Raw genomic sequence first — 24,089 nt, forward strand, 5'->3', positions numbered from 1 at the left:
TCTTGCCAACTGTCCATCTTAGCTTTAATTTTCATAATGTTGACATAAACAATATATATTTGTAGGGTGGATTTCAGGCTATAATTGCTTTAACTGAGTGCTACACACAACATTAACCGTGTATGGTTAGGTGTATCATCACAACTTTGACTTTTATGTAATTTGCCGTGGCGCACATGGGTTACAGATTATGGCTGCTGACTGAGGGTGGGCGGGGAGCGCGCGGTCTCTACGATAACTCGAGCGCGCCTGATCCGAGCCAAGCCTCGCCGCGTGACATGTGCTCATCCGGGTACTCCTGAGTGAACACGTAACCCAAATCCTGAGCCTCCGATTAGCTGCTGTCAACTGAACCTTTTAACGCTTGTTTGTCACTTTTGCTTTCCAAAAGTGAATCCTGCGATAAAACATCGACATAATACGACCGCATGTGGACGTCTGGGTGGTTTAAAAACGTCCACGGACGACGCGTGGAGCAGGATAAAGAAAGCACATTATGGAAACGTGACAGTGGGGACCTTATGTAACGGTGTGTCCTGACCAATCAGAGCGCGGCATTTCTCCCCGCGTCTGCCTGTGGGTGGAGATGTTGATACAGAAAGGACGTCCTGCGTGTTTTGCCCGAGTTTAGCAGCTTTTTACGAGCTATACAAACTGTTTAACCCGGTGCTGAGGTCGAGTTTGTGTTAACTTAACGTAGACTGACGTTACAGCTGGAAAACGACGCGGGAATATTTGCTCGTGTTTACTTTTTTTGCGCGCTAGTAGCTTATGGGCTTCACCCACGCCTCGTGTGACAGCGTACGGAGATAAAAACAATTTGCTGAAGCTCACTAGGTTTATTTATTTGAAGTGTGTGTTCACTTGGACGTTTCTGAACCAAACAGGAGCTGTGCTGGTTTTGGGCTGTGGTCACCTGCTGCCCACACATGCAGCCGCCGCTGCTCAGCAGACTCATCCCTGTGGATAAATCCATGGAGCAAGGTTAAGGAGCAGCAAACCCTTAACGCAACCTGACCGACTGAAACTGAGCAGGTGAAGAGCTACATCACCCTCGGATGTGAATGTGACACTTGACTGTTTTTGACACCAGAACAACACAAGAGAGGATCTTTGTTGTTGTTGTTGTTGTTGTTGGAAAACGCCTCCTCTCTCATTTTGACCCCATCAGGCATTGATAAAGAAAGCAGGTGACATGGTGGTCAACACCATCCACTGGTTTAGGAAGGGACTGCGGCTGCACGACAACCCGTCTCTGAGGGAGTCTATCCGGGGAGCGGACACCCTGCGCTGCATTTACATCCTGGACCCCTGGTTCGCGGGGTCCTCCAATGTGGGCATCAACAGGTGGAGGTAAGGCATGGGACAGGATGACAGAGCTTGATAGATGTGAATGTGAGAGGGAGTGATAGGTGGGTAGAGGGTTTAACAGATTGTGTCATTACTGGACCACAACCCCAAATCTAATGAACCCCATTTAAAGGTCCAGTGTGTGTGTTGCATCAAGCAGTGTAATCGCTGCATTGTAAGAGTCAGAATTTAGTTTGTCTGCTACTTGTAGAAACGTGGTGTTTCAACATGGTAGCCCTCATGGAAGACTGTTGATATAAAAAGAAAAATATAAAATAACAAGATTCTTTTCAGGTGATTATACATGCATGGAAACATAGTTATGGCTATTATATTCCATGCCTGTCTTATTTTGAAAATAGAGGCTGCCAATCTTAAACACTGCACCGTTAACCTAATAATCTCCCACTTTCACCGACTGAACCACTTACTTCTCTGTCCAAATATTTCTTTGCACTTTTGGTTATGCACTATACATACTGTAAAATCTGAAACTAAACTCGTATCTTTTACACGACATGTGTTTTCAGTTGGTATAAAACTATTTATTCTAAAACTATGCAGACTATTGGATTCATCAGGTTCAGTGCATGTTTATACTGGTTTATGAGCCATTGCTTTATCACTATATGTTATTTATTTCTGTATTTGGTTTTTAATTTTGTCATAGTAGGTCAACAGGATCAACAGTACAATGAATAAAACTGCGTTAAGTTGCAACAGCAGTGCTTGATCTAACATATAAAGAAATAGAATCAAATAAAAATGAATCGAATTATATATTTTAATATTATTTATATAATATATGTAAATAAAATGAAAAAAAATGTATAAATGTACTATATAAGTGTATTATACACTGTATGTGGATTGTGTGCAAAAGTGACAAGAGTATTGAAGAAGCAACATGTTTCACCATTTTCTACAACTAATCAGTTAAACAGGAAAATGATTGACAGGTTAAACAATAATGAAAGCAATGGTTTGCTGCAGCCCTATAGACAAATAAGTTTCATTCATTTGAAGTCATCCTAAGTTTGATCAGGCTGACAAACCCTGCTTTAAAATCGGGCAGTGTATTTAATGTACCTTGAGACTCTGAAGGCACATTGAGAAACTCAATTTGGCCACTACGCCTAATGACATTTTTTAAGATATTTATATGTTTTCCTTCTAGTATTAAAGCTCTTCCCAATAACAGGTTTGTTTTTCAACTCAATTGTGGTGTAAGGGTTCTATCACAAAGAAAAACTGCTAACAGTTTATACCAATATACAGTCTGTTGTTGTGTAATCTTTAGTGTCACCTACGCCAGTTTCAGATAGATGAAAAATACAGGATATTAAAAAATGCTGTCTAGGTGCATCTGTCTTTTCCAGCCTTTGCACTGTGTTTGTTTATTGAGTGCATGTTTACAATAGGCCAGTTTCCCGGTATTACTCTGACTCTGACCATGATGTTGCAGGTCATTTTCCTGCTTATTAACTCTGCTGCTCAGCCCTGGAGAGCTGAGAAATTGGGTCAGTGTGGTATGACAATTACATCATCATATTGCCCCTTCACAGCTTGACCTACATTAAACACACACATTCTCACGAGACCACCTACCCCACTCCCTTTTGTCAGTCATGCCTCCTTATTTATGCACATATATAATCCATATCATTCCGATTTTCCAATACCGAGCCATGCCAAAGCATTGTGAACTGGGGTCAATGCTTCGAGATTCCTGCTGCTGTTGTATTGTTTTAATGTGGTGAGCAGATGTGTGAGTGGAAATATGATGTAATGATTTGCAGGACAAGCGAGTGATAGTTTGACAGAATATTCAAACTTTAGATAGGGAGTCTAAAAAATATTTTCAGAATACACAGCATTAATTATTGATGTCTGACATCGAACATAAGATACTTTTTTTCTTTCAGTCCTACTATTACATACTATAAGACTACCATGCTTTTTAAGTCGGAAGCCTTTCATCAAGCAGATGACAATGTCCTGGACATCAGTTATGCAGTGTTGTGGCAAAGTAGCAATAATTATTGTTCCGGCCTTTTGGGTTTTTGGTCTAAAATTTCTTTTTGAACTAATAAACGAAAACAAAATATTTTTTTCTTAACAAATCTCTGTCATGGTGAATTTGGAACCAATTCTAGTTCATTAATAGAATAATGAAAAGTATATTTGTTGTATGCAAAGTAGGTAGCATGCAGTGTGAATAAAAGAACATTTAATACTTTAACCAAATATGCATAAACTGTGTTTTGACTGTGTTTGTCCGGGTTGAAGAAGTTTCTGTTGACTGTAAACGGTGTATTGTCTATGTGACATGACAGTTACATGATGGCCTTCATTTTAATTGTGACTACATCAGCCCTTGTAGCTTTCTCATATTGGTGTCTTCTCATGGAGGCTGTTATGTCTCTGCAGTGCAATTTGAAAACTTATGAAATTACATTAGTGTTGTTGTTTAACTCTAAGCTTCAGTTACTGCAACACATGATTTATTAGTTTTTTCAGAAATTCATCATGTGCCACAATAAGGTAAACAGATAATTATAAAACCACCGATGACCCCAACAACACCAACAAGTCCTCACTGTTAATATCAACTTATTCACCAGATACCATTAAAGGTCCAGTGTTTAAAATTTGACATTTTGGCAGAAACGCATTATGATAATCAACAACAATTCTTGTTCGTGTCTAATTACTTGAAAATAGGAATTGTGTTTTCATTACCTTAGAAGAAGCTCCATGTATCTACAAAGTCGTGTTTATACATTTTTATTAGCCCCGAACACACAAACTAAACACCAGCTCTACATAAGGCCTTTTGCAACTTTCACAGCTGCCATAGTGAGTGAGGAGCTTGGCGAGGTGGGCGGTATTTACCTGGTTACAATCTGCACCTTCACTGTTAGATCCCAGTAAATCCTACACAATGGACCTTTTTAAAGTGTTCTACATATTATAAGGTGCAGCATCCTCCCACACAGGTTCAGATATTTTTGCTTCACAGTTTGTTCAGCAGTACAATACAGGCAGGGATGACAAACTATAAACCATCTGCCTGATGATAACAGCTTGTATACACTAACTAGGGGATGTAATGCCTCTCTAATAATCGCCTCACCCTTTCCTCATCACTCAGGACTCAGGAAATAAAAAACAGGCATAACAACAGAACTTTTCCAAGCTATCTGTATTTACAGATTCACACCTGAATGAATTTTCAACTCCACACATGGTAAGGCTGTGACTGCATATCCAACAAGCCTATCAATCAGGTACAATGGTCCTCACAGCCATTACTGTCCCATTAAACTGTTGAAACCATGTGACGCGTGCACACACACCTTCTTGGTGTAGGTCATCAGGTCAGCTAAGCCAGTAATTAGTGGTGGTCTCATGATTGCATTTAGTCTCAACTGTATAATCAATTAAATGACCCCTCTGTCTGTTTGGTTCCAGGTTTTTGTTGCATTGTCTAGAGGACTTGGATGCGAGCCTGCGTAAACTCAACTTACGTTTGTTTGTCATTAGAGGCCAGCCTACAGATGTCTTCCCCCGTCTTTTTAAGGTATTACAGATGGAATTTAATACTACCGTTATTATTCATTTCCATTGAGATTACTTTTTACTTCTACATACCTGTATGATTATATGTGACAATTGAAACTGAAAAGAAACTGAGTAGAAGATGCTATCTTATACTTTTGTAGATTTTTAATCATTTTAACTTAATGTTGTATCTCATATCAATATATGTCGTAAAAATCACTTATGACTCTAGTTACAGTTTCCCACAACCACAAAAGTTTGAGGTTAATTCCTCAAAACCAATTTGTTGTAATGATTTTTGACTAAAAAAATAATATAAAGCATAAATGTTAGAAGGATAGACACTATCAGTCCATTTTTTTTAACGAATAAATAAACAACTATATCTATAACTGTGTGTGTGCGTGTGTGTGTGTTAATTTGCTTCTCAGGAATGGGAGATTACCCGTTTATCTTATGAATATGACTCTGAGCCGTTTGGCAAAGAACGGGATGCAGCCATACAAAAACTAGCCTGTGAGGCTGGGGTAGAGGTCATGGTGCGGATTTCACACACCCTCTACAATCTGGCCAAGTAAGTGACTATACACTATTAATTATGTAATGTGAATATGTTATGTAATTAGACCTACTTGAAACAGTGTTGGTTGTCATGGCCTGCCCTGTTTGAGTGTGTAAATATTGATGTTGATTTTCTTCATATATTTTTTGTCTTAAAGGATCATAGAACTCAACGATGGTCAGCCTCCTCTCACATACAAGCGCTTCCAGGCCCTCATCAACCATATGGATGCCGTGGAGCTCCCTGCAGAGACGATCACACTTGATGTCATCAAAGAATGTGCCCCACCCATCAGTGAAGACCATGATGATAAATTTGGGGTGCCCTCACTGGAAGAGCTCGGTAAGGTTTTTGTAACTCAGTGCATGAATACTGTGATTTTGTTGTGTATATAAACAAACACTACTACTATAGTTTCACAGTTGCAGACTTGTTTTTATACTTTATATTTTGTTTTTTCAGGTTTTGATACAGAGGGCCTGACCACAGCAGTATGGCCAGGTGGAGAAACAGAAGCCCTCATAAGGCTTGAGCGGCACCTGGAGAGGAAGGTAAAAATATGTCTGACCACACAGTGTATGCACAAAATAAAAAACAAATAGCTGACTGCACTCAAAAGTCATACCATGAACATAACATTTTAACGTAACAGTTTTTCAATAGAAAGAGTTGCACAGAGGTTTGTAGAAAGCCCTTAAGTCTACAGTTTGGATACAAAAGGTGCACTCTTCTGAAAACCTGTGACAAGTTGTTACAAAAACAAAATAGATTCATCGTATTCTACCCACTTCAAGTAATAAATAATCCATCAGTTGTATGCTGATGTTGTATCACCATCAACAGCATCTTTGTTTCACAGAGATACAAACACCTCATCTGATGTCATTTTTTCCGGTGCAGATTTCCTCTCATCACAGTGGTATTATTTTTGTTGAAATTGATTGACCATCTCTTACAGGCCTGGGTGGCAAACTTTGAGCGTCCACGTATGAATGCCAACTCCCTGCTGGCCAGTCCCACAGGTCTCAGCCCCTACCTACGTTTTGGATGTCTCTCCTGTCGACTCTTCTACTACAAACTCACCGACCTGTACAGGAAGGTACGAACACAGACATTTCAACATCTTCTCTAGCCATGTTTCTTTTAAACATAAAAAACAAATGATAAACTTAATTTTGAATCCTCTTTACGTGTTTTTTGTGTCTCATCAGGTCAAGAGGAACAACACACCACCGCTTTCTTTGTATGGCCAGTTATTGTGGAGGGAGTTCTTCTACACAACTGCCACCAACAACCCCTGCTTTGACAAGATGGAGGGAAACCCTGTGTGTGTTCAGATCCCCTGGGACCGAAACCCAGAGGCACTGGCCAAGTGGGCAGAGGGACAGACAGGCTTTCCCTGGATAGACGCCATTATGACCCAGCTGAGGCAGGAGGGGTGGATCCATCATTTGGCGAGGCACGCTGTGGCTTGCTTCCTCACCAGGGGAGACCTCTGGATCAGCTGGGAGGAAGGCATGAAGGTAAGAATGATATTTAAGTATTTCCCTGCTGCTGTCCTGGTGCTTCAAATGACTTCCATTCATTGTTTTGACTCTGTGTCTTGTGCAGGCGTTTGAAGAGTTACTTATGGATGCTGACTGGAGTGTAAATGCAGGCAGCTGGATGTGGCTTTCTTGCAGCTCGTTTTTCCAGCAGTTTTTTCACTGCTACTGCCCAGTGGGATTCGGACGACGCACAGACCCTAACGGGGACTTCATACGGTCAGTCAGCAGATCTGCATTATATTAACTTCAAAGCCCTGGTGCTGTTGGTTGTTTTGTAGCCTCACGTGGGGGAAATGATTTGTCAAGGTTGCATCGTCTGCATCACACCACAGAGTCATGTCAACAATAATGAGAATCATGTGACCTAATCAATACTGTCTAAATTAACGAGGAGGAAAAATAGTTTTCATGTGACATCTGTCACATATTTCTGTTGCATGCTGCAGGTTTCATTTCCATTTTCTTATCTTCTACATGTGTCTTCATTCTTTTCTTTCTCTGCTCCCAGGCGTTATTTGCCCATATTGAGGGGTTTTCCAGCCAAATACATCTATGATCCTTGGAATGCCCCAGAGGATGTGCAGAAGGCAGCCAAGTGCATCATAGGAGTCCATTACCCCAAGCCCATGGTGAACCATGCTGAGGCCAGCCGCATCAACATAGAGCGGATGAAGCAAATTTACCAGCAGCTTTCCTGCTACAGAGGACTGGGTAGGGACATGACCCACATACTGATTACCTCAAACTCAACGTCTTTTTTTTAGACAGATAAAACATTTCAAGAAGACTCTATATATAAAGTTCTGACTGACAGAATTCCCTATACAGGACAACTACAGAAGCTTATTTTGAAAATTCTAATTTTCACATTTTCTTCTCTACAAATAATATTCATGCACATTTGCATCAGTTTGTTAACTATCAGGCGCTGCATTGTTAATTCCCTTGATGGTCAGATGATAATGAGACCCTAGAGCAGAAAATTACAATGTTTTGGGTTTCTGGTAACTACTATACAAAAAATAGCACCAATTTTGATGCTTTTAGTTCCAGATTTATCAAAGCAATCAGGGTAAGGGAGCAGCATTGAGGATGTTTATAAATGCACAGTATTGTGTGTCTTTTATATGTCACCTTGTCAGTTAGCTTTGTTTGAAGACACAGCATACTGATGTTTATGATGTCGGCTAGATGTTTATAGACATGGATTGCTCACATAAGTGTTTTATTGTGAGTAAATTGCTTTGGTTCCCTCGCAGGCCTGCTAGCAACAGTACCAGTCAATCCTACCAATGGCTCAAATGGCAGTAATGTTGGAAGAGTCAACACAGAGAGCAGTCAAAGACCAGGAGGGTCCTGTGAAAACCCGTCCATACAGGAGGGAACATCTCGAACAGGTTTGTAGGTCTGATTGTTAATGGTTGATAAAACACAGTTCCTTGCACAATAATGCATGCATACACTTAGAAAGTCAAGATACTAAAATTTACTTTATTCAAAGTGATTATACTCATGAATCAGGTCAGTCAGCGTGATATCACATATATATGAGAACTGGTAACTGAATATTTACTTTATCACACTAAACTTCTGTTATAAAGCAATCAAATGCCCTGAGCCAGCACTGCTAAACTGCAAAAGAAAGTCATAGGTATATTCGCTTCACCATTAAAATGATAATTTCTGAGCTGATACCATGTGAATCTGAAATAATCTTTTCTGCGTGTTCTGTGTCATGTTTTAATGCAGAAAGAGGACAGTCCACGCAGAAGCGCCGCCGTGAAGATGCTTCACTAGAAAGCAGCTCTAAATCCTGGAAGCAGAGCAAATAGTGTGCAGAAGGCAGAACACAAAGGATCCCTCTGTCCGTCCTGTCATCTGGATAGCATCCTCTCCACACACAGCAGTAACTGTAACTAACAACCGTGGAGGAGACAGAATGGAGTGGCTGGATTTAGCTGATACTATTGACTGTTTGTCGTTGTACATAATATTTGTTCAGATTGTCAAAAGTCCAAAATGTCTTGGTCTCGAGGTTCTGGACACATTTCACTACTCAGGAACAGAAGAAGGACTTGAGAAAATATATATATCAGAGTGAGGTCTTCCACTATACTTTGTCTCTGTACAAGCAAAGAGACACTAATCAATATTAAAAATGTCCTTTTTTTTCTTTTATTTTTTACCCCTCAACGTCTCACATCAGTCATGTCAGGATATCAATAATAATAATATGATCAGGAGAATAAACACCATCTTTCCCCCAGTTATTCAGGCAGCTTAAAGAGTATCTAGGCATGCATCAGTTCCCATTGATAGCGAACTGAACATTTTGCTAATACCTGACAGCTTCGGTCCCTGATTCCCATCTGAGTGATTGGAACCAAAAACACAATCAGTAGACTGTGGAAGATTCCTTGTATACAGCTGACACCCTGAATCTCTGTTAACACGCTGACATGAGATGACCTGGATAAGACACAGTTCTCTCAGAAAACACACCATGAAATATTTCACACAAAGAATATTCACACTCGTGAATGTAAATAATGTGAGAACATTTAAAGGTCTGATGTACGGTAGTAAAGGTATTAGAAGATTGTCAGGTTTGGCTATAAAGCAGGTCTCATAAAAATAATATTTGTAAATATTAATTGTTTTTGATTTCCAGCTTTTGTATATTTGGTCATGGGGTTTCACGACTCCTTTTGTAAAGAATGTCTTACCAAAACTGTAAAGTTCTACTGTGAATGCATGTGCTTTTTGTCTCCCATGTGATCATATATAATCTTATTATTTTTGTATAAAGAACAACCAAATTCTTACTGCACCAGAATAATTGTCGTATCGTCTTTATTTGTCTTGTTTTATTTACATCACAGTGCCAACAGATTTTTATTTCACATTGTTCTCTGTACACGAACACTGCACGACATCTCAACAAGCCAAGTGATTCAGTTCAAACATTTCAAATCAGTGTCATGACTCCCACACCCTTTGATTCAAAGTTGTTAATAAAACACGAGAAAGTCCAGTGGGTGCTGCTGCTCTTTGCTGGACCTGTATGTGAACTTTGAACCAAAGAGTGTGTTGTTTATCAGTTTCCATAGGTTTTGATCTTTATCCAGTTTTCCTAAAACTTGCAGATAGAAAATAAAGTAAGAACATGTACGCAGTGGAAAAAAGGTGTGATTAAAAACACACCAGGCCTAAATGAAATGACTCACAGGTAAATCATGTTTGCACTGCGGACGTCATCTCATGTCACGCTGCTGTGTGATCACGCACTCCGGGGTGGAGACAGAAAAGCTTGCGGGAGGGTTGGAAGCGTAAAATCCAGGATGCATTTAAACTCCATCGTGTCCAATAGCAGCTCGGTGGGCGGTGACAGCTGGACTCAAAGCCTCGGTAAAATGCCCCTGCACATGAATGTAGTGGCAGCTGGTGCAGATCTCGACACTGTGTTTTCTGGCTGGTTTGTTTGACCGACTGTTGGAGATGGAAATGAATCAGGACAACATGCAGAGGAAGCCTGTCCGCCTCATCGCAGCAGCTTGTAATAACTCGGGGATCGGGAAGGATGGAAAAGTGCCCTGGAATTTACCGTAAGAGTGACTTGTCAGACTAGTTACTAAATATTGTAGCCTATCTGTTATATGTAGGCCTACATATATCTGCAAACCTCTGTAAGGTTTGTGGAAAAGTTTATAAAGCCCATGAAAGCAGCTCCAAAGAATTATTTCCACAATCCAATATGGTTTATTTCTAGTGAAACAGAAGAGCTTCATGTAATGGATGATAAATTCTTACTTATTGTTGCTTAGAAGCAGACAAAAATGACATCAGTGATTAACAGCTGATGACAAAAAAGTTATGACATTTATTCAAATGTATAATTGACTTTTGATAATGTAATTGATGAATAGATAATAAAATATAATAATAGATAAGTATATTACTATTATTAGAAATCTTCAGGACAGGTAGTAGTAGAGTGGAGAGTAGTGGTACAGTATATTTAAAGTAAGTAGCAGCAGTAGTTATAAAAGCGATGCCTCAAGGGAAACTTGTGTTTTAATACGTCAGCATATTCATCACATTCTTTGTTCAATGTGGTGCAACAGTACTCAGTAACAGCTGACTGTTTTCTGATTCATTTATCTTTGGTAATGTGACTCTTACAGATGTGAATTCCAGTATTTTATGAGCACTATCACGAGGGTGTCAAGACCAGGTAATGTTCATTTAATCATTTATTGCAACCTTAAAGCCTGGGTATCATTCAAGACTAAAATACACCTGTATTTCAACATTTTTATCAAAGTGATATTACTTAAAACTGAAAACTGTCAGCTCACAGCCATAAGGGGACATTCCCAGAGAATGTACTTTATCTCAGTATATGTCAGTATCATGATATAAAATTACATATGCCATGATAGAAGATGTTATTCATAGCATCCACCTCTACTTGACAGTTTTCCCACTTTGGTTTTGGTTCAATTCTTTTGCTACCCCAAACTTTTAAGGTTTTGAACCCAGTCCTGTACTATATGCCATCAAAATAAATGTGAGAGCTGCAATAGTTGAGATTTGGAGTTTATAGTCAAATATTTTGTTGTATCCGTTTCAGGCAAGATGAACATGATGGTCTGGGGCAAACAGTGTTGGTTCTCCCACCCAAAAACTTCCTTTCCGATGGCCAATATGATGCATGTGGTGCTGAGTACGAAACTGGAGTGAGTGCTTTTTGTTTTCTCTCCTATATGCATCTACAAGGGGAGAAAGATATTTTATCCACAAATCATACCAAACCTTATCTTACATCACCATTCATCATTAACTGTTACCTGATTAAAACTTTACACATACCTGCACAAATCTCTACAGATCTTTTCATTCAGTACATATATTTATAATATCTGCTTATGCTTCCTGACGTGTTAGTAATATCTTTATGTTTTTCTACTTAATATATTTATTTTGCACCAAAATTCTGATTCTGGGCAATTCTTCTCTCACAGTACGGTTCCAGATCACGCCCACTTCCTTTGTCAAGACTTTGAGAGTGCCGTACGCCTGGCAGCACAGCCCCCACTCGCTGGCCTAATTGACACCGTCTGGGTTGTGGGTGGAACACGGGTCTACAAGGTAAACAACTTGAAGCATCATCGAAGCCTCTAGTATGGCAGAAAGTACAGCTGGATTAACTACATTTAGTACATTTAGATGGTGGTCTCCTGTGAATTCCAGCGATGCCCTACTCCATGCAGGAGCAGCACCTTTTTGAATTATGTGCATGGAAACAGATGGCAAACTAAGGACAGAATCAGCCTGGAGTTGAGTGATTTTAAGTGTGTAGGTTTAGTGGTGTCTAGCGGTGTTGTTGCAGATTGCATCCACCTCCTCTGGCCATCCATGGGTGAAAGAAACTACAGTGGCTGTAAAATGCATATTAACTGTGAAATCTGACAGTCCATGGAAGAGGTTCTGATTATACACCAATGAAAACATGATTTGCATATTATATTGTAGTTCTGCCATATTCTGTAAATGGAAACTTCTAAAGTCTCACACACTGGACCTTTAACCTTTTAAAAATGATCCCATACCAGCTTACCAGGGTTGGTACGCAGGAAATGATAAATGTTTAAGGCCATTTGAAGCTACTAATATACATTTTGTGCTAAAGTACACATTTGTGATGTGACCAGAATCTCTTGCTTCCTGTTTATGATCAGGATGCGTTGAAGCACCCGTGGTGCGACTTGGTTTACCTAACACATGTGATGGCAGACTTTGACTGCGATGTTTTCTTCCCTGAGTTCGACAGAGGACTATTTAAATTGCAAGAAAGGTATGTGTTCATCTCATCCTCACACCATTACAGTGCAAGTTATCCTGACCTGGGCCTTTAGTGTTTCTAGTCTTTTGCTCTAAACACCAAAATCCAGTCAGAACCAGTTACCAAAACAAGCATATCTCTTACAATCTGTGTAACTTGACAGTGTGAACCTTCACTGATGCCCCTTTTGAGTTATAAAAAGATCATTTATTGTAATAATGATTCAGTAATGTGCTCGCCACCAGTATGAAGAAGGGATTTTTGCCTTTTGTTACAGAGCAACCATCTGTGCACAGGCTGCGTTGTCATTGGTTTAGTTTAGCTAAACCAAGCTTTAAGTATTTGCTGACATCGCCATGGTACAACAATGGCACTGAACTGAAACAGTAAACTAATGAATGTTGTTCACTAAAGGTCAATTTTTATGTTTTTGGTATTATCTTGTTTTTTACCATTACAGGTAATATATAATTGTTTGTTATTGTTGACTAAAATGTCTGCATGTTTCATTATGTCTTCTTTCACAATAAAAGCTTGTGGTTTTGAAGACAGTTATGTTCTACCACTTGCTAGTCTTGTGATTGTTTCATTGAATTGTTATCCATTAATTTTCTGTCTTTTTCTTTTCATTCCAAACAAGATTTCCTGATGTACCGAGTGGGATTCAAGAGGAGAATGGCATCAAGTACAAATGCCAAGTATTCAAGAGAGAGATGAGTGATGCTGTGTAGACAAGATCTCATCAGAAAATACTCAAAATCAAGTATTGCTGAGTAGACTGCAGAGACATGCCCAAACCAAAACCCCCGGTGTATCTTTGTATTTTTTTATATATTATTATTATTTTTATTTTTATTTAATTCAAGGAAAACCAAAGTCTTGTCAATATAGTCACTGAGCATACCAGCTAGAGTAAATATGACCTTTGTAATGCATCCAAACTGGGGCTGGAGCCTATCCCAGCTGACTGTGAGCACTGTGAGACACTTGAACCACAGTCCAGTTTGTTTTATGTGTATTCACTCTAATTTTTAATGCTGTTTAGTTGCTGTTTGATTATGATCAGTTGTGGTATTTTAATTTATTTTTATTTTTTTTATCCCCTGCCACCTTCTGCTGTCACCTTGTCACTTGTCAGCGTTCCCATCTCATCCTCCCCCTCAGTATTTTTGTAGCTGCTTGGAAAATATGTTTGTCGGTGAGTCAGTCAGCAGCCTACGTCAATGACAGCCTGTACTCCGGGTAGTACGGCAGATCTGGTTTGTTCTAAGCCAACATGACAGATGCCAGTTTTGTTGTTTTGATAATGACTGTGTTGTTTACATACATATAGAGATGTTACATCTTTAATATTTTTGTTGTTTGCAGTTGTAAGACATATTCACTGATGAAGGGTTTACTGTTGTATGGACCTTTTTAACAAAAATATTTAACTGTACATATTTTATGAAGGAACAACTGACATTTTGTGACTTTTTAATAAAATTTGCCTCATTCATCTGGTTGTATGTGATCCTTTTTGCCACTAGATGGAGGCATATCAATGAGAGGTGGGGAGACTGTCACGCTGCTGGTAACTGATTATAAACATGTCCCAGACTTTAACACCAGCCACTATTTGAAGGCATTTGGAGAACTGGATTAAACACACGGTGTCAACTGCTTAGTGTTACAAAGCTTAGTATTAACTGGGTACTGAAGGTTTGATGGTTTTGCAATAGTAATATAATATTGATGGTCACAGGGATTTTACTCCAAAAATGATAAAAACATACATTATATTTTTAAACCCCTTTGTCAAAACACTTGGACATTTTGAAGTATGTAATATAAATTAAACTGACTGTGCTCAGAACAACACAAGACTAAAGACACCTTAAAGAGCAATTTAAATAAGTTTTATTTGTCTATTCTTTTTAGTTTCCCCAGAGGACTTCATAATGAAAGAGAAAGGGAGTTTCCAATTACCTCCCTCTTCAGTCTGATTCTTCTGAGAACTCGACAAACAACTTTTACATTAATCAGCCGTAACATCTGAACACATGATAAAGGTATGTCACTGTATTGCACTGCAACAACATTTCCAGTCATTGTTAGAGTATCAACAGTCATTTAAAATGATACCTCCATTTACAGTAGGTGTTTTCCCATTCTTGCAATGCCTGCACAAGACATGCATTTTGGTGACCTCATGTGGTTCGAGGTCAAATACTTCATACATGTTTGTGGTTTTCAAGACAGTTTGTAAGACAGAAACTCACAACACACCCAGACACTGAAGGAAAAATGTCTTTAAAAAATTCCAGTACGTTGAGCAATGCACAGACGTGTACATGGCGGAGATGAAACAGAGGCCTTTTTTACAGTGGATATTCTGACTTGTCACAAGAACAGGTGTTACTGATAACATTAATGATGGTTTTGTTCTTTGTGTCAGAGTAAGCCTTGACAGTGTGACAATGAGCCAGTGTGCAGAATACCAGGAACCTGAAACTCAAGCAGCCAGAATCCAGAAATCCATTAAAATTATTGGTGACCTGTGCTTTTCCTACTGTGACATGTTAGCACGTCCTCTTTGAAAAAAGCCTATTAATTCCTGATACAGTAGCTTTCAAAAGAAGCCTCAAGGACAAGCACTGACAACCAGTTTTATATGGTCAATGACACAAAATCAGACATGAATGATTCAAAAGATTAAGTGATACAATCCCAACAGACTGCACCTCGCCACAAGCCAAATTACCAGTAGTGACAGATGAGCCTGCATTTCCAAGTTGTGAATCTCAGATGTTCAATATAGAAAGTTATTTAGCTTTTGGTGCATTGAACGTCCATCAATGTGACATTCATTTTCCGCCCACAGCATGTACAGTATATTTGTGTTCTCTCATTGGGGTTGCAGGTTGGAGTCTCTTTTGAGAGACAAGTAATGACAAAAGAAACTTTCTGGTGTAGGTGGGGAGAAAAAGATTCAGTTGAAGGCACATTAAAAAATCCCAATCTATGGTGCAGATGTTAACATAAGGGAGAAAACACAAGAGCAATAACAATATTAGTGTTTTTAAGGCTGAAAGTTAGTATGTAGGGAAACCAAACAAGATTATTAAATGCACATTTAAGTGTTTTTTCCAAACTAAATCTGGGGTGTTTTAGCTCCTTTTGATGAATGTACTTCTAAATAAAAAATCTAGGACTTGAGACTCACACTGACTTCAAATGAATATTTACTGCAGCAGTGGTTGTCCACTCTGGTTTCAGCTGGAAATCACTGCATTTAATTGCAGATGTCATCTGTTTCTGGTGAGATAGGACCCATAAAAGCAATATGTTAAGCGCGGCTAATATCCAGCAGAGCTGTGTTTGAAATGAAAAGGGACAATTTATACTCCCTCTTATTAACCTCTCAGGCCTGTCTGTGTAATTCAAGAGCACAGCGCGAGACGACAGTCGACAGAGGACAAGAGGACAGTGGGTAAGAAATAGAGGTGACTTTTATTTATACACCTGAGGTCTCGCCTTGATACGTCCTGATTAACTCCTGCATTTATTACTTACAGAAAGACATAACTTTGCAACATGATGAATAAAAGAAAGTGCGGCTGTCTGTGTTAAATTAGTAACCTTCAGTACATCAGCTGCAGTACTTGAAGTACTGTTGTAGCCCCTCAAGGGTTCCATGTTGTGAATGCTTTGAAAATGAACACTAGTCAAGCATCCATCTGCCGAGTTCAGATTCATTACCAGATGCACTCACTTTCGCATCATCTGCGCAGTGGCTATCACCATGACTACGGGGCCATGCTGAGTGATGCACACGGCAGCAGATGGGAAGTGGAAGTTGTTAACGTATATGACGCCCCCTCCCTCCCACCCTCTGGACACACAAGTCCTTTCTCTCTTTGTTGTGACCACCAACATCTACATTAAGAGAGAGAGGGAACCTTGAGGCATAAAGTCATGTCTTCGTTAGCTGGGGCGCTCGCTCCCATTAAAAATCAAAAGAAAAAAAAAAGCATGTTTCAAGGGCTTTTGACACATTCAAAGTGAGTCAAGAAGACATTTTTAAATGCCCTCTCTTGTTTTAGACAATGCTCAGTGAGATTGTATATTGATTTTGTGGCTTCTGTTGCACATAGACATGAGAAACTCATTAATGAAGCCAAACATAATGGAAAATCTATTTTTGAATAATAATCTAAATAAATAAACCACTTCAAATCCAAATGAAAGTTCATTTTCCTCCCTGTTTTATGGCATCGTGCGGGTGTGTTTAAATTCATTTGAAATGATAATAAAGTGACATTTCAGCAGTGAAATAGCTTATAATAAAGTGCCTCCATCTGTAAAGTAACAATAAAAATCTGAGACACAGTCAGATTTCCTCCCTGAGGGGAACTATTGTGCTGCCAAGAACATTGTGTGAAAATGAGACACTTGCACAGGCTCTAAATAAAACAATTTGAAAAGCCTTGTTTGTCCTCAGTTGTGCTCTATGGTAATACATTTGAGCACGTCTGTCATGTCATAGTTATGTCATGAGGCATTTTATGTTAAGTTATTGTGATGAGGTAAATAAGCTGTAATAAAGTCTTTATTTGTCAAGGGACTACATCAAAGCGTGCCACATCGGGATGCCATTGCATTTGTCTCACTTTCGGATCTCACTCTGGGATGTCGTTACATCACCATCGTCATGTCTTATTACATGAATTTACACCTGCAATAAAAGTGTGTTGCTTCTCATGTGAATGCGATCGGACTCACTAGTAAATAGGGTGTACATCTTTTCAATTTTATACGTGGTTCTTGCGAGGTTACATGATCATTTTTCTATTATATATTATAGAATTTCATATAAATAAATATGGATATGTTTTTATTCCAAGATAGCAGATCGTGGCATCAGAAAGGGAGTAAAAACTAATTGTCTTCACCTCGGCAAAGCTGCCTACATTTTCAAACAGAATTTAAGCACCCATTAAATCTAAGCCATTTAGAGTTGTTGTTGTTTCAGTTAGCACTCTCAGGCATCTTAACTGTGAAGTTAAGAAAAGGCACCATTGTAACATGCCCAATTAAAATATAGGAATATAAATTACATGCTTGAGTTGAGTCCACTTTTAGACTTTAGAAACTTTAATCTGACACTGACACCATGCAGAGATAAATAATTACAACAATACACATCCAGTTTTAGATTTAATTTGAATCAGTCCACACAGCCTCTGTCAGTCGTCTCCTCTTAAAGGGGCAACAGGGTTGAAAATTGGTCTCTCTCTACGTAGCTTTAGTTTACCATAGCTTACCTCAAAGTCCTTCTTGGTACCATTCAGGACCTCCAGACTACCTGTCCTTACATCATAACCATACGCCCTCAGCCGCTGGATGCGATACATTACTATCTGTGTGGTCAGCTCCAAAACAGTTGGAGTTAATATGATTTGGGACATGCTGATGCCCGCGCTGAGGAGACACTTAATACGATCAGCCAGAATAGTTTCAGGGTAATAAAGCACAGCCGGGCAGTTGAGGATGATGTCCCGCAGGTCTGCCTCAGAGCAGCCCATAGCGTCTTGGGAGTATGCCAAGGTGCGACGCATGCTGTCCGGGTCCAGCTCAGTGACAAAACCCCTGAGTTTGGAGAGGAGGTGGAGGAGCTCTGCTGTGCTGAAGCCCTTGTCCCTCAGGAAGAGCAAGTTCTGCCTCAGCGCCTCGGGAGGCTTGAGTAGGACAAATGGATTCTGGCTCAGCAGCTTCTGAAGCCAGATCTTCATGTTGGCCTCCTCTCCCCCAAGCTCCTGGTAGGCCTGCTGGAGGGTGCGCACCATAACTTCGTTCTGCTCTACCGGCCGGCTGAAGCTTTGGGGAGCGCTGGCCATGAGCTTGGTGATGATTCGCTTGTTGAGGTTTAAGCTTTGAAAGTAAGCAATGTTGTTCCGCTGGTTGTCATGGTGACTGGAGGAAGTGAAAAAGGAGGCTGGAAATTTCTCAATGATACCAATCAGGTCTTTTTGGTTTGGGCATACGGACATCCACAGCTCTCTCTGAGCTTGCATCTGCTCTGGGTGACACAGGACCGCCTCAGGGTGAACCGCTAGGATCTGGGAAACAATGGAGTCTGAGGCTCCCATGTCCTTCAGCACTTCAGCCACCTGTTTAGTATAGGCTTGACTCTGATGCAGCACCCAGCCTTTAAGTTTCCGAATCTTCTGGATGTCCACAGAGAGATCATAGAGGTCCTTTACTGTCTGCCGGTTCTCTGCTGAGCTCAGGGTTACACATGGTCTCAGGTTTAAAGGTAGAGCTGTGGCATGCTGGCACCGGAGGCACAGGGATGTTGCAATCAAGCGCAGCATTGATGCAAAGTCCCAAGGCTGGACCACCTTAGGGAGATGAGAGAAGAAGAAACTGCAGTGACAACCAAGCAGGCAACTAACATAACTAGTTGCTAAAAATACCAGCTTCTCTCCAAACAGGAATTATTAGGAAGAAAGGTGTGGACCAGGTGTCTCCTTTTCCGCCAAATTAGGTTTTGTTCTTAAACCGGTTCTGTTCAGGAATCGACAGCAGTCACTCAACAATAAATAATCTTCTAATTAAGATTAACTACCTCCTGTGTGAATGTCTGCAGATGAACAGGGTCTGCCTGTGCTGCTTTATTTTAACATCGGTCATCGCGGAGGTACTTGGAAAGCCCAATATTTTAACAATCATGAATGTCATTGTTATCTTGTTGTTTCACGAGTTACACAAACACCACACAGACTCTATGACTACATTTTCCTGACATTGTGCACAGCCATTTTTGTTCAGTTTTCTACTGACTGTCAAGAAAAAGAAAACAGTTTTCACTTCTACACTGACAGATATGTATATACATTGTGCTATCCAACCATCAAACCTTCAGACTCCTACCTGTATTATTTTTTAAGCTCATTTAAGGTGACTACTTTCTTAAAAGCACTTTGTAACTGAACCTCGTTTTATTTTGTTGTCAGTGCCTTCATAACACAGAAGATAATGGTTACTCTGCACAGCTGCTGCCAGATGTTTCATAGGGGGAAGTGGTAAAGCATGAGCCAACTTGTCACTGCACTGAAACATGCCGACTAAAATCAGATAACACATTAAAGCACACCAGTGTAAGGCACTTAAGTGGTCATGCATTTCAAAATAAAAGTCGTCTTCAATTTGACCATACATGCTAAATGTTTGAGGAGACAAGAGCAGATGCCAGCAGACATCACGAGACATGGCGGGATTTAATCACGCGGTTTAACATGATCACAGGTGGAGATTTGAGCGAGTATATCGACATTTTTTTACTAGCAAATAAATTACCTTTAGCTTTACCAGCGGTCAGCGGATGTGACGTTTTGTTATGAAACTGGTCTCTTCCTCTACTCTTGTTGTTTTGTGTGCTGCAGCGCCACGCAGGCGCAGTGGCGGGTACACGACAAGACTTTATGAAGTCAAACGTGACCCTGAAAAAGCTTTTAATGTTATTTTCCCTGCATAAGAATGTAGAAGTGTGAGCTTTATTTGATGTGTTTTATTTGATCACTGGCCTTATTTCTTTCCTGTTCCAAAGCTTTGCCCTTTTATTGCAGACCATATGTCCAGTAATCAAATAATTTTGGCAAAAATCTGTATCTCAAACAGCATTTGGTGCATCTCCAAACCCTGCAGCATACGGGCCCTGATGAGTGTAATCAGTGCAGGGCTAAATTGGACTGAACACACGGAGAGTTTTCTCACAGTTGGTGCTTAATCATGATGCTTGATCACCAGCTCTGCAAGCTGTTCCCTCAGCAGCACGAAAGCTGCTGCTGCTGAGTGGGTATCTGGGTTCATTATAGTTTATGTACTAGTAAACAGACAATATGTCTCAAAGGAAAACAGGTTGGTGCTTCTTTCGCTTTCAATACTCAGTATGTTGACAGGAATGAGTTGGTCATCAGAGTGCACTGGTGGTGTTGTTATTAACAGCTTTTATCACTCAGACAGATCATGTCCAAGCAGCACAAACGCAGCATAGCGAGAAAGATAGATTTGTTTTTGCATGTCTGTCATGGGAAACAATTTTCTTAATAGTGGAACCAGACGTATAAAATAACATGCAGGCCTGCAGAGTAAACAGGCCCATTCACCGTTCTTCTATTTGCAGTCGACCTGTAAACTGGCTCTCTGGCTTTGATCAGACATTTGAGCAAAGTCACGCAATCAGTATCCACCCTCTCTTCATGTAATGCTCCTGTGGTTTCTGTAGGAATGAGGAACTAAAGACTTAAACAGCATTTTTATTAAAAACAAAAACACTGGGAAATTGGGACTGGCAGAACAAAACGAGCTTCGAAAAATGCTCAGCTGAGGCTGGCAGTATGTGGAATCCTGTGTCTGAAATGTGTTTGTGGTCCAATATGATCCTGAAGGCAGAGCTTGTGTCAATCCCTTCTGATAAATGTGTAGCTGGTGTAGGATGAGTAACTTGCCCAGACTTGATTCGTAGATTTAAATCTATCACATACTTACTGTGACATTGTCGTGTTCGTTAACAATCACTCAGTGCTGCAGAGGGGTGCACAAAATAAAAGAAGCAACTGTAACCAGGTGATAGCACAATCACCAAAACACAATGGCAGTGAAGAAAAAACAGAATGCTTAGGAAGAGATGTTTGCACAAAGCGTAAACAAAAGCATTGAACTGGAAGAGGAAAGGAGAAGCTTTTCCAAAATGCCACTGACAATACAAGCAATATGTGATGCAGGCTGTCAGACGTCTTTGCAGATGCTCACACACTGCTTGTTGCTTTATGGAACTTTTTTGGTTTAATATGCAAGAAGAAGGTAACTGATCCAGGGAACTTAACAAAAACTTCCATAGGGGAAAAGGACCTTGAGGTGCTTTCCCACAACCTCACTGTCCTTTCATAAACATAGCTAGACGTCTCCTCATAAAGAAAACAGTGTATATTCCCAACATAATACAAAAGCCATCACACGACAGATAGCAAAAGTATGGGGCTTTCCCAGACAGTGTGCTTGTCCTCTGTCACCAACATACTAGAGCAAAGTACAAGAATTTACAACACGAGGAAATGAAAGCGAGAGATAGAGAGGTCACTAAAAAGCACAGGAGCACTGCAGTTTTTCACAAAGCAGACTTTAAACAAACCTGCCATTGTTTCATGTTTCAGCAGATCAGCGACCTTGCGGCTGTGTAAAAAAAGATAATTTTATCACACTGATATGTAGATTGTATTTTTCCTGTTGCAGTTTCCTTGTTGTTGCAATGTAAAAGCACACGTTTAACTTTCTCCTGAGGTTTCTTCTATTTGTCACCCTGTTTTCCTCATCTGAAGCAAGAACATAGGCTGTCTGTATGCTGAACAGACTGTGATTTCTAATACTGGAATACTGGTAAAAATGACTTTATATAATAACTTATTAGTAGGCTGACTGACCAGGCAAAGTCTCTTCGTAGTGTCAGCAGATTGTTTGATTAAAGTTACATATTAACAATGACAGTTACAATATAATAACATGACATTCCTAAATATTGATTGACGTCATTTGATGGCAGTGCTGTAGTCAAGACCAGCTAAACCGAAACCAAGACAAGACCGAGACTTTGAGGGGGTGAGACCAAGTCAAGACCAAGAGCAGACAGTATATAGTCAACTTAGGTAGCTAACATGTAGCTAATATTCGCCAAATCTCCTTGGGTAAGGCCTCGCAGCCTTCTCAGCAAGTCCCACAGATTTTCTTTTATACATTTTCAAATATAAAACAGTCTGTATACTATGGCTGATTACTTGAGGGTTACTATTAAAGGTGCTCTGATCAGGATTTTTGAGGCCAATCACTGATTACTGGCAGCTGTATCAGCCACAGGTCACAGGGTTCACAGTCCCAAACTGGAACTAGTTCATATTCATTTTTTCTTTCTTTCTTTTCTTTTTATAATAACCTGCTTTATAAAATACTGAGTTTGATTTGTTGGAATAACTTTGCACCTGTTGCTCATGGTTTTGTGGTTAAACCTTGACCTGAACTTTCCTGTTCTCTCTTTAATTTTCTGTGCCATGCAGCTGTTTGCTCTAGAGCTACAGACCAGCTGGTTGTTAAGACCAAGACTGATCTCAAGTACTACAACACTGCCTGATAGCATCAAAAAACAACAGGATACAATTTAATTTCACAGCTTTTATGCTGATGCCATATTACTCAACTCTTGAACAATGTGAAATTATAAGATGCAGCTCCTTCCAGATGATAAGAAGCACAAGATTTAATCTTTTGTGTTTTGTCACAGTGCAAAGAAAATAACACAATGAAATCTAATGACAACAGATACGTGCCACAGATTACCTGATACTTCTAGATTTGGTTCAGATTAGAAAGGCATTGTTGCATGCTTTAAGAAATGTGCGATCATGCTTACTTGCACGGAATCTTCTACAAAAACACACGGGATCATAAACACTCCCTCTGACTGCTGGCGAGCGACCTTGTGTGGTGACTGACCACGCCCACAGTGAAAACCTGTCCAACTGCACGAGCACAATTAATGTGCAACCAAGGAACACAACTATTTATTTATATGTTCTGTTGTTTGGCTTTTGTGTAGCCTTATCGGTTGTCTCAGATTTGTCACAATTCTTAATTACTTTAATGACTTTAATGCCTCTCCAGCCACTCCTGTCACTCATTCAGTAACTTGACATGTGTCGGGTATGTGTGTGTGTCATTGTGCAAACATTTACGTGCGTGTGTGTGTTCCTACGCCTGTCACTCTAAGGCTGAGAGTGTGTTTGTGTAGATCTTTGTAAGAATGTGGAGGAGGAGGGAAACTGGTATTAACTGGAGGCGGAACTAAAGTGACAAACCAAAGTGGATGTATTACTACAAGCACACCTCTCAGAGTGTGACAAATACATGGGCCAGGACAGACGGACAACATGACCTACATCAGATTTCTGTTTTTCTTCCTCCTCCACCGGGTCTCCAGTGAGGAGGCAGTGCCCGTTTTTAAAGCAATGGGCACTGTTATTGAGATGGGGTATTGTTTTGGAGTGGATTATATACTTGTGTATAGATGTACTCCAGGAGGAGACCAGCTGCTTGGCAACTCCTCAACTGATGGCGCACCCGTTACACCCCCTGCAGACCTCCAGGGTCGCATCCACATCAACCAACATCAGCACCTGCTCGGGCTGCA

At 40.1% G+C, this 24,089-nt stretch overlaps 3 protein-coding genes across 4 annotated transcripts; 2 read left to right on the forward strand and 1 right to left on the reverse strand.

Annotated features, from left to right (window-relative positions):
* The first annotated feature begins 285 nt into the window (after positions 1–285).
* On the forward strand, positions 286–9,859 carry cry1b (cryptochrome circadian regulator 1b). The gene is made up of 12 exons (XM_019263111.2): positions 286–1,035; positions 1,172–1,353; positions 4,825–4,933; positions 5,346–5,488; positions 5,634–5,818; positions 5,939–6,027; positions 6,435–6,575; positions 6,688–6,999; positions 7,088–7,239; positions 7,532–7,734; positions 8,283–8,420; positions 8,773–9,859. Exons 2-12 carry the CDS (start codon positions 1,196–1,198, stop codon positions 8,853–8,855), a joined length of 1,713 nt encoding a protein of 570 aa, XP_019118656.1. The 5' UTR covers positions 286–1,035; positions 1,172–1,195; the 3' UTR covers positions 8,856–9,859.
* A 537-nt stretch (positions 9,860–10,396) lies between these two features.
* Positions 10,397–14,366, forward strand: zgc:153031. The gene is made up of 6 exons (XM_010751079.3): positions 10,397–10,628; positions 11,208–11,257; positions 11,657–11,762; positions 12,048–12,174; positions 12,765–12,880; positions 13,509–14,366. Exons 1-6 carry the CDS (start codon positions 10,522–10,524, stop codon positions 13,597–13,599), a joined length of 597 nt encoding a protein of 198 aa, XP_010749381.2. The 5' UTR covers positions 10,397–10,521; the 3' UTR covers positions 13,600–14,366.
* Positions 14,367–18,054: 3,688 nt separating this feature from the next.
* mterf2 (mitochondrial transcription termination factor 2) lies at positions 18,055–20,292 on the reverse strand. Of its 2 annotated transcripts, none has more exons than XM_019263077.2 (2): positions 20,210–20,292; positions 18,055–19,251 (listed from the first exon to the last, which is right to left on the reverse strand). In XM_019263077.2, the coding sequence occupies exon 2, from the start codon at positions 19,222–19,224 to the stop codon at positions 18,097–18,099; it is 1,128 nt and encodes a 375-aa protein (XP_019118622.1). In that variant the 5' UTR covers positions 19,225–19,251; positions 20,210–20,292; the 3' UTR covers positions 18,055–18,096. The 2 variants fall into 2 exon arrangements, with proteins under 2 accessions (XP_019118622.1, XP_027128314.1); XM_027272513.1 differs by lacking the exon at positions 20,210–20,292 and adding an exon at positions 19,784–19,976.
* Between the last annotated feature and the right edge of the window lie 3,797 nt (positions 20,293–24,089).

Source organism: Larimichthys crocea, chromosome XXI (genome assembly GCF_000972845.2).
Source record: "Larimichthys crocea isolate SSNF chromosome XXI, L_crocea_2.0, whole genome shotgun sequence".
In the NCBI taxonomy this organism is placed as follows: domain Eukaryota; kingdom Metazoa; phylum Chordata; class Actinopteri; family Sciaenidae; genus Larimichthys; species Larimichthys crocea.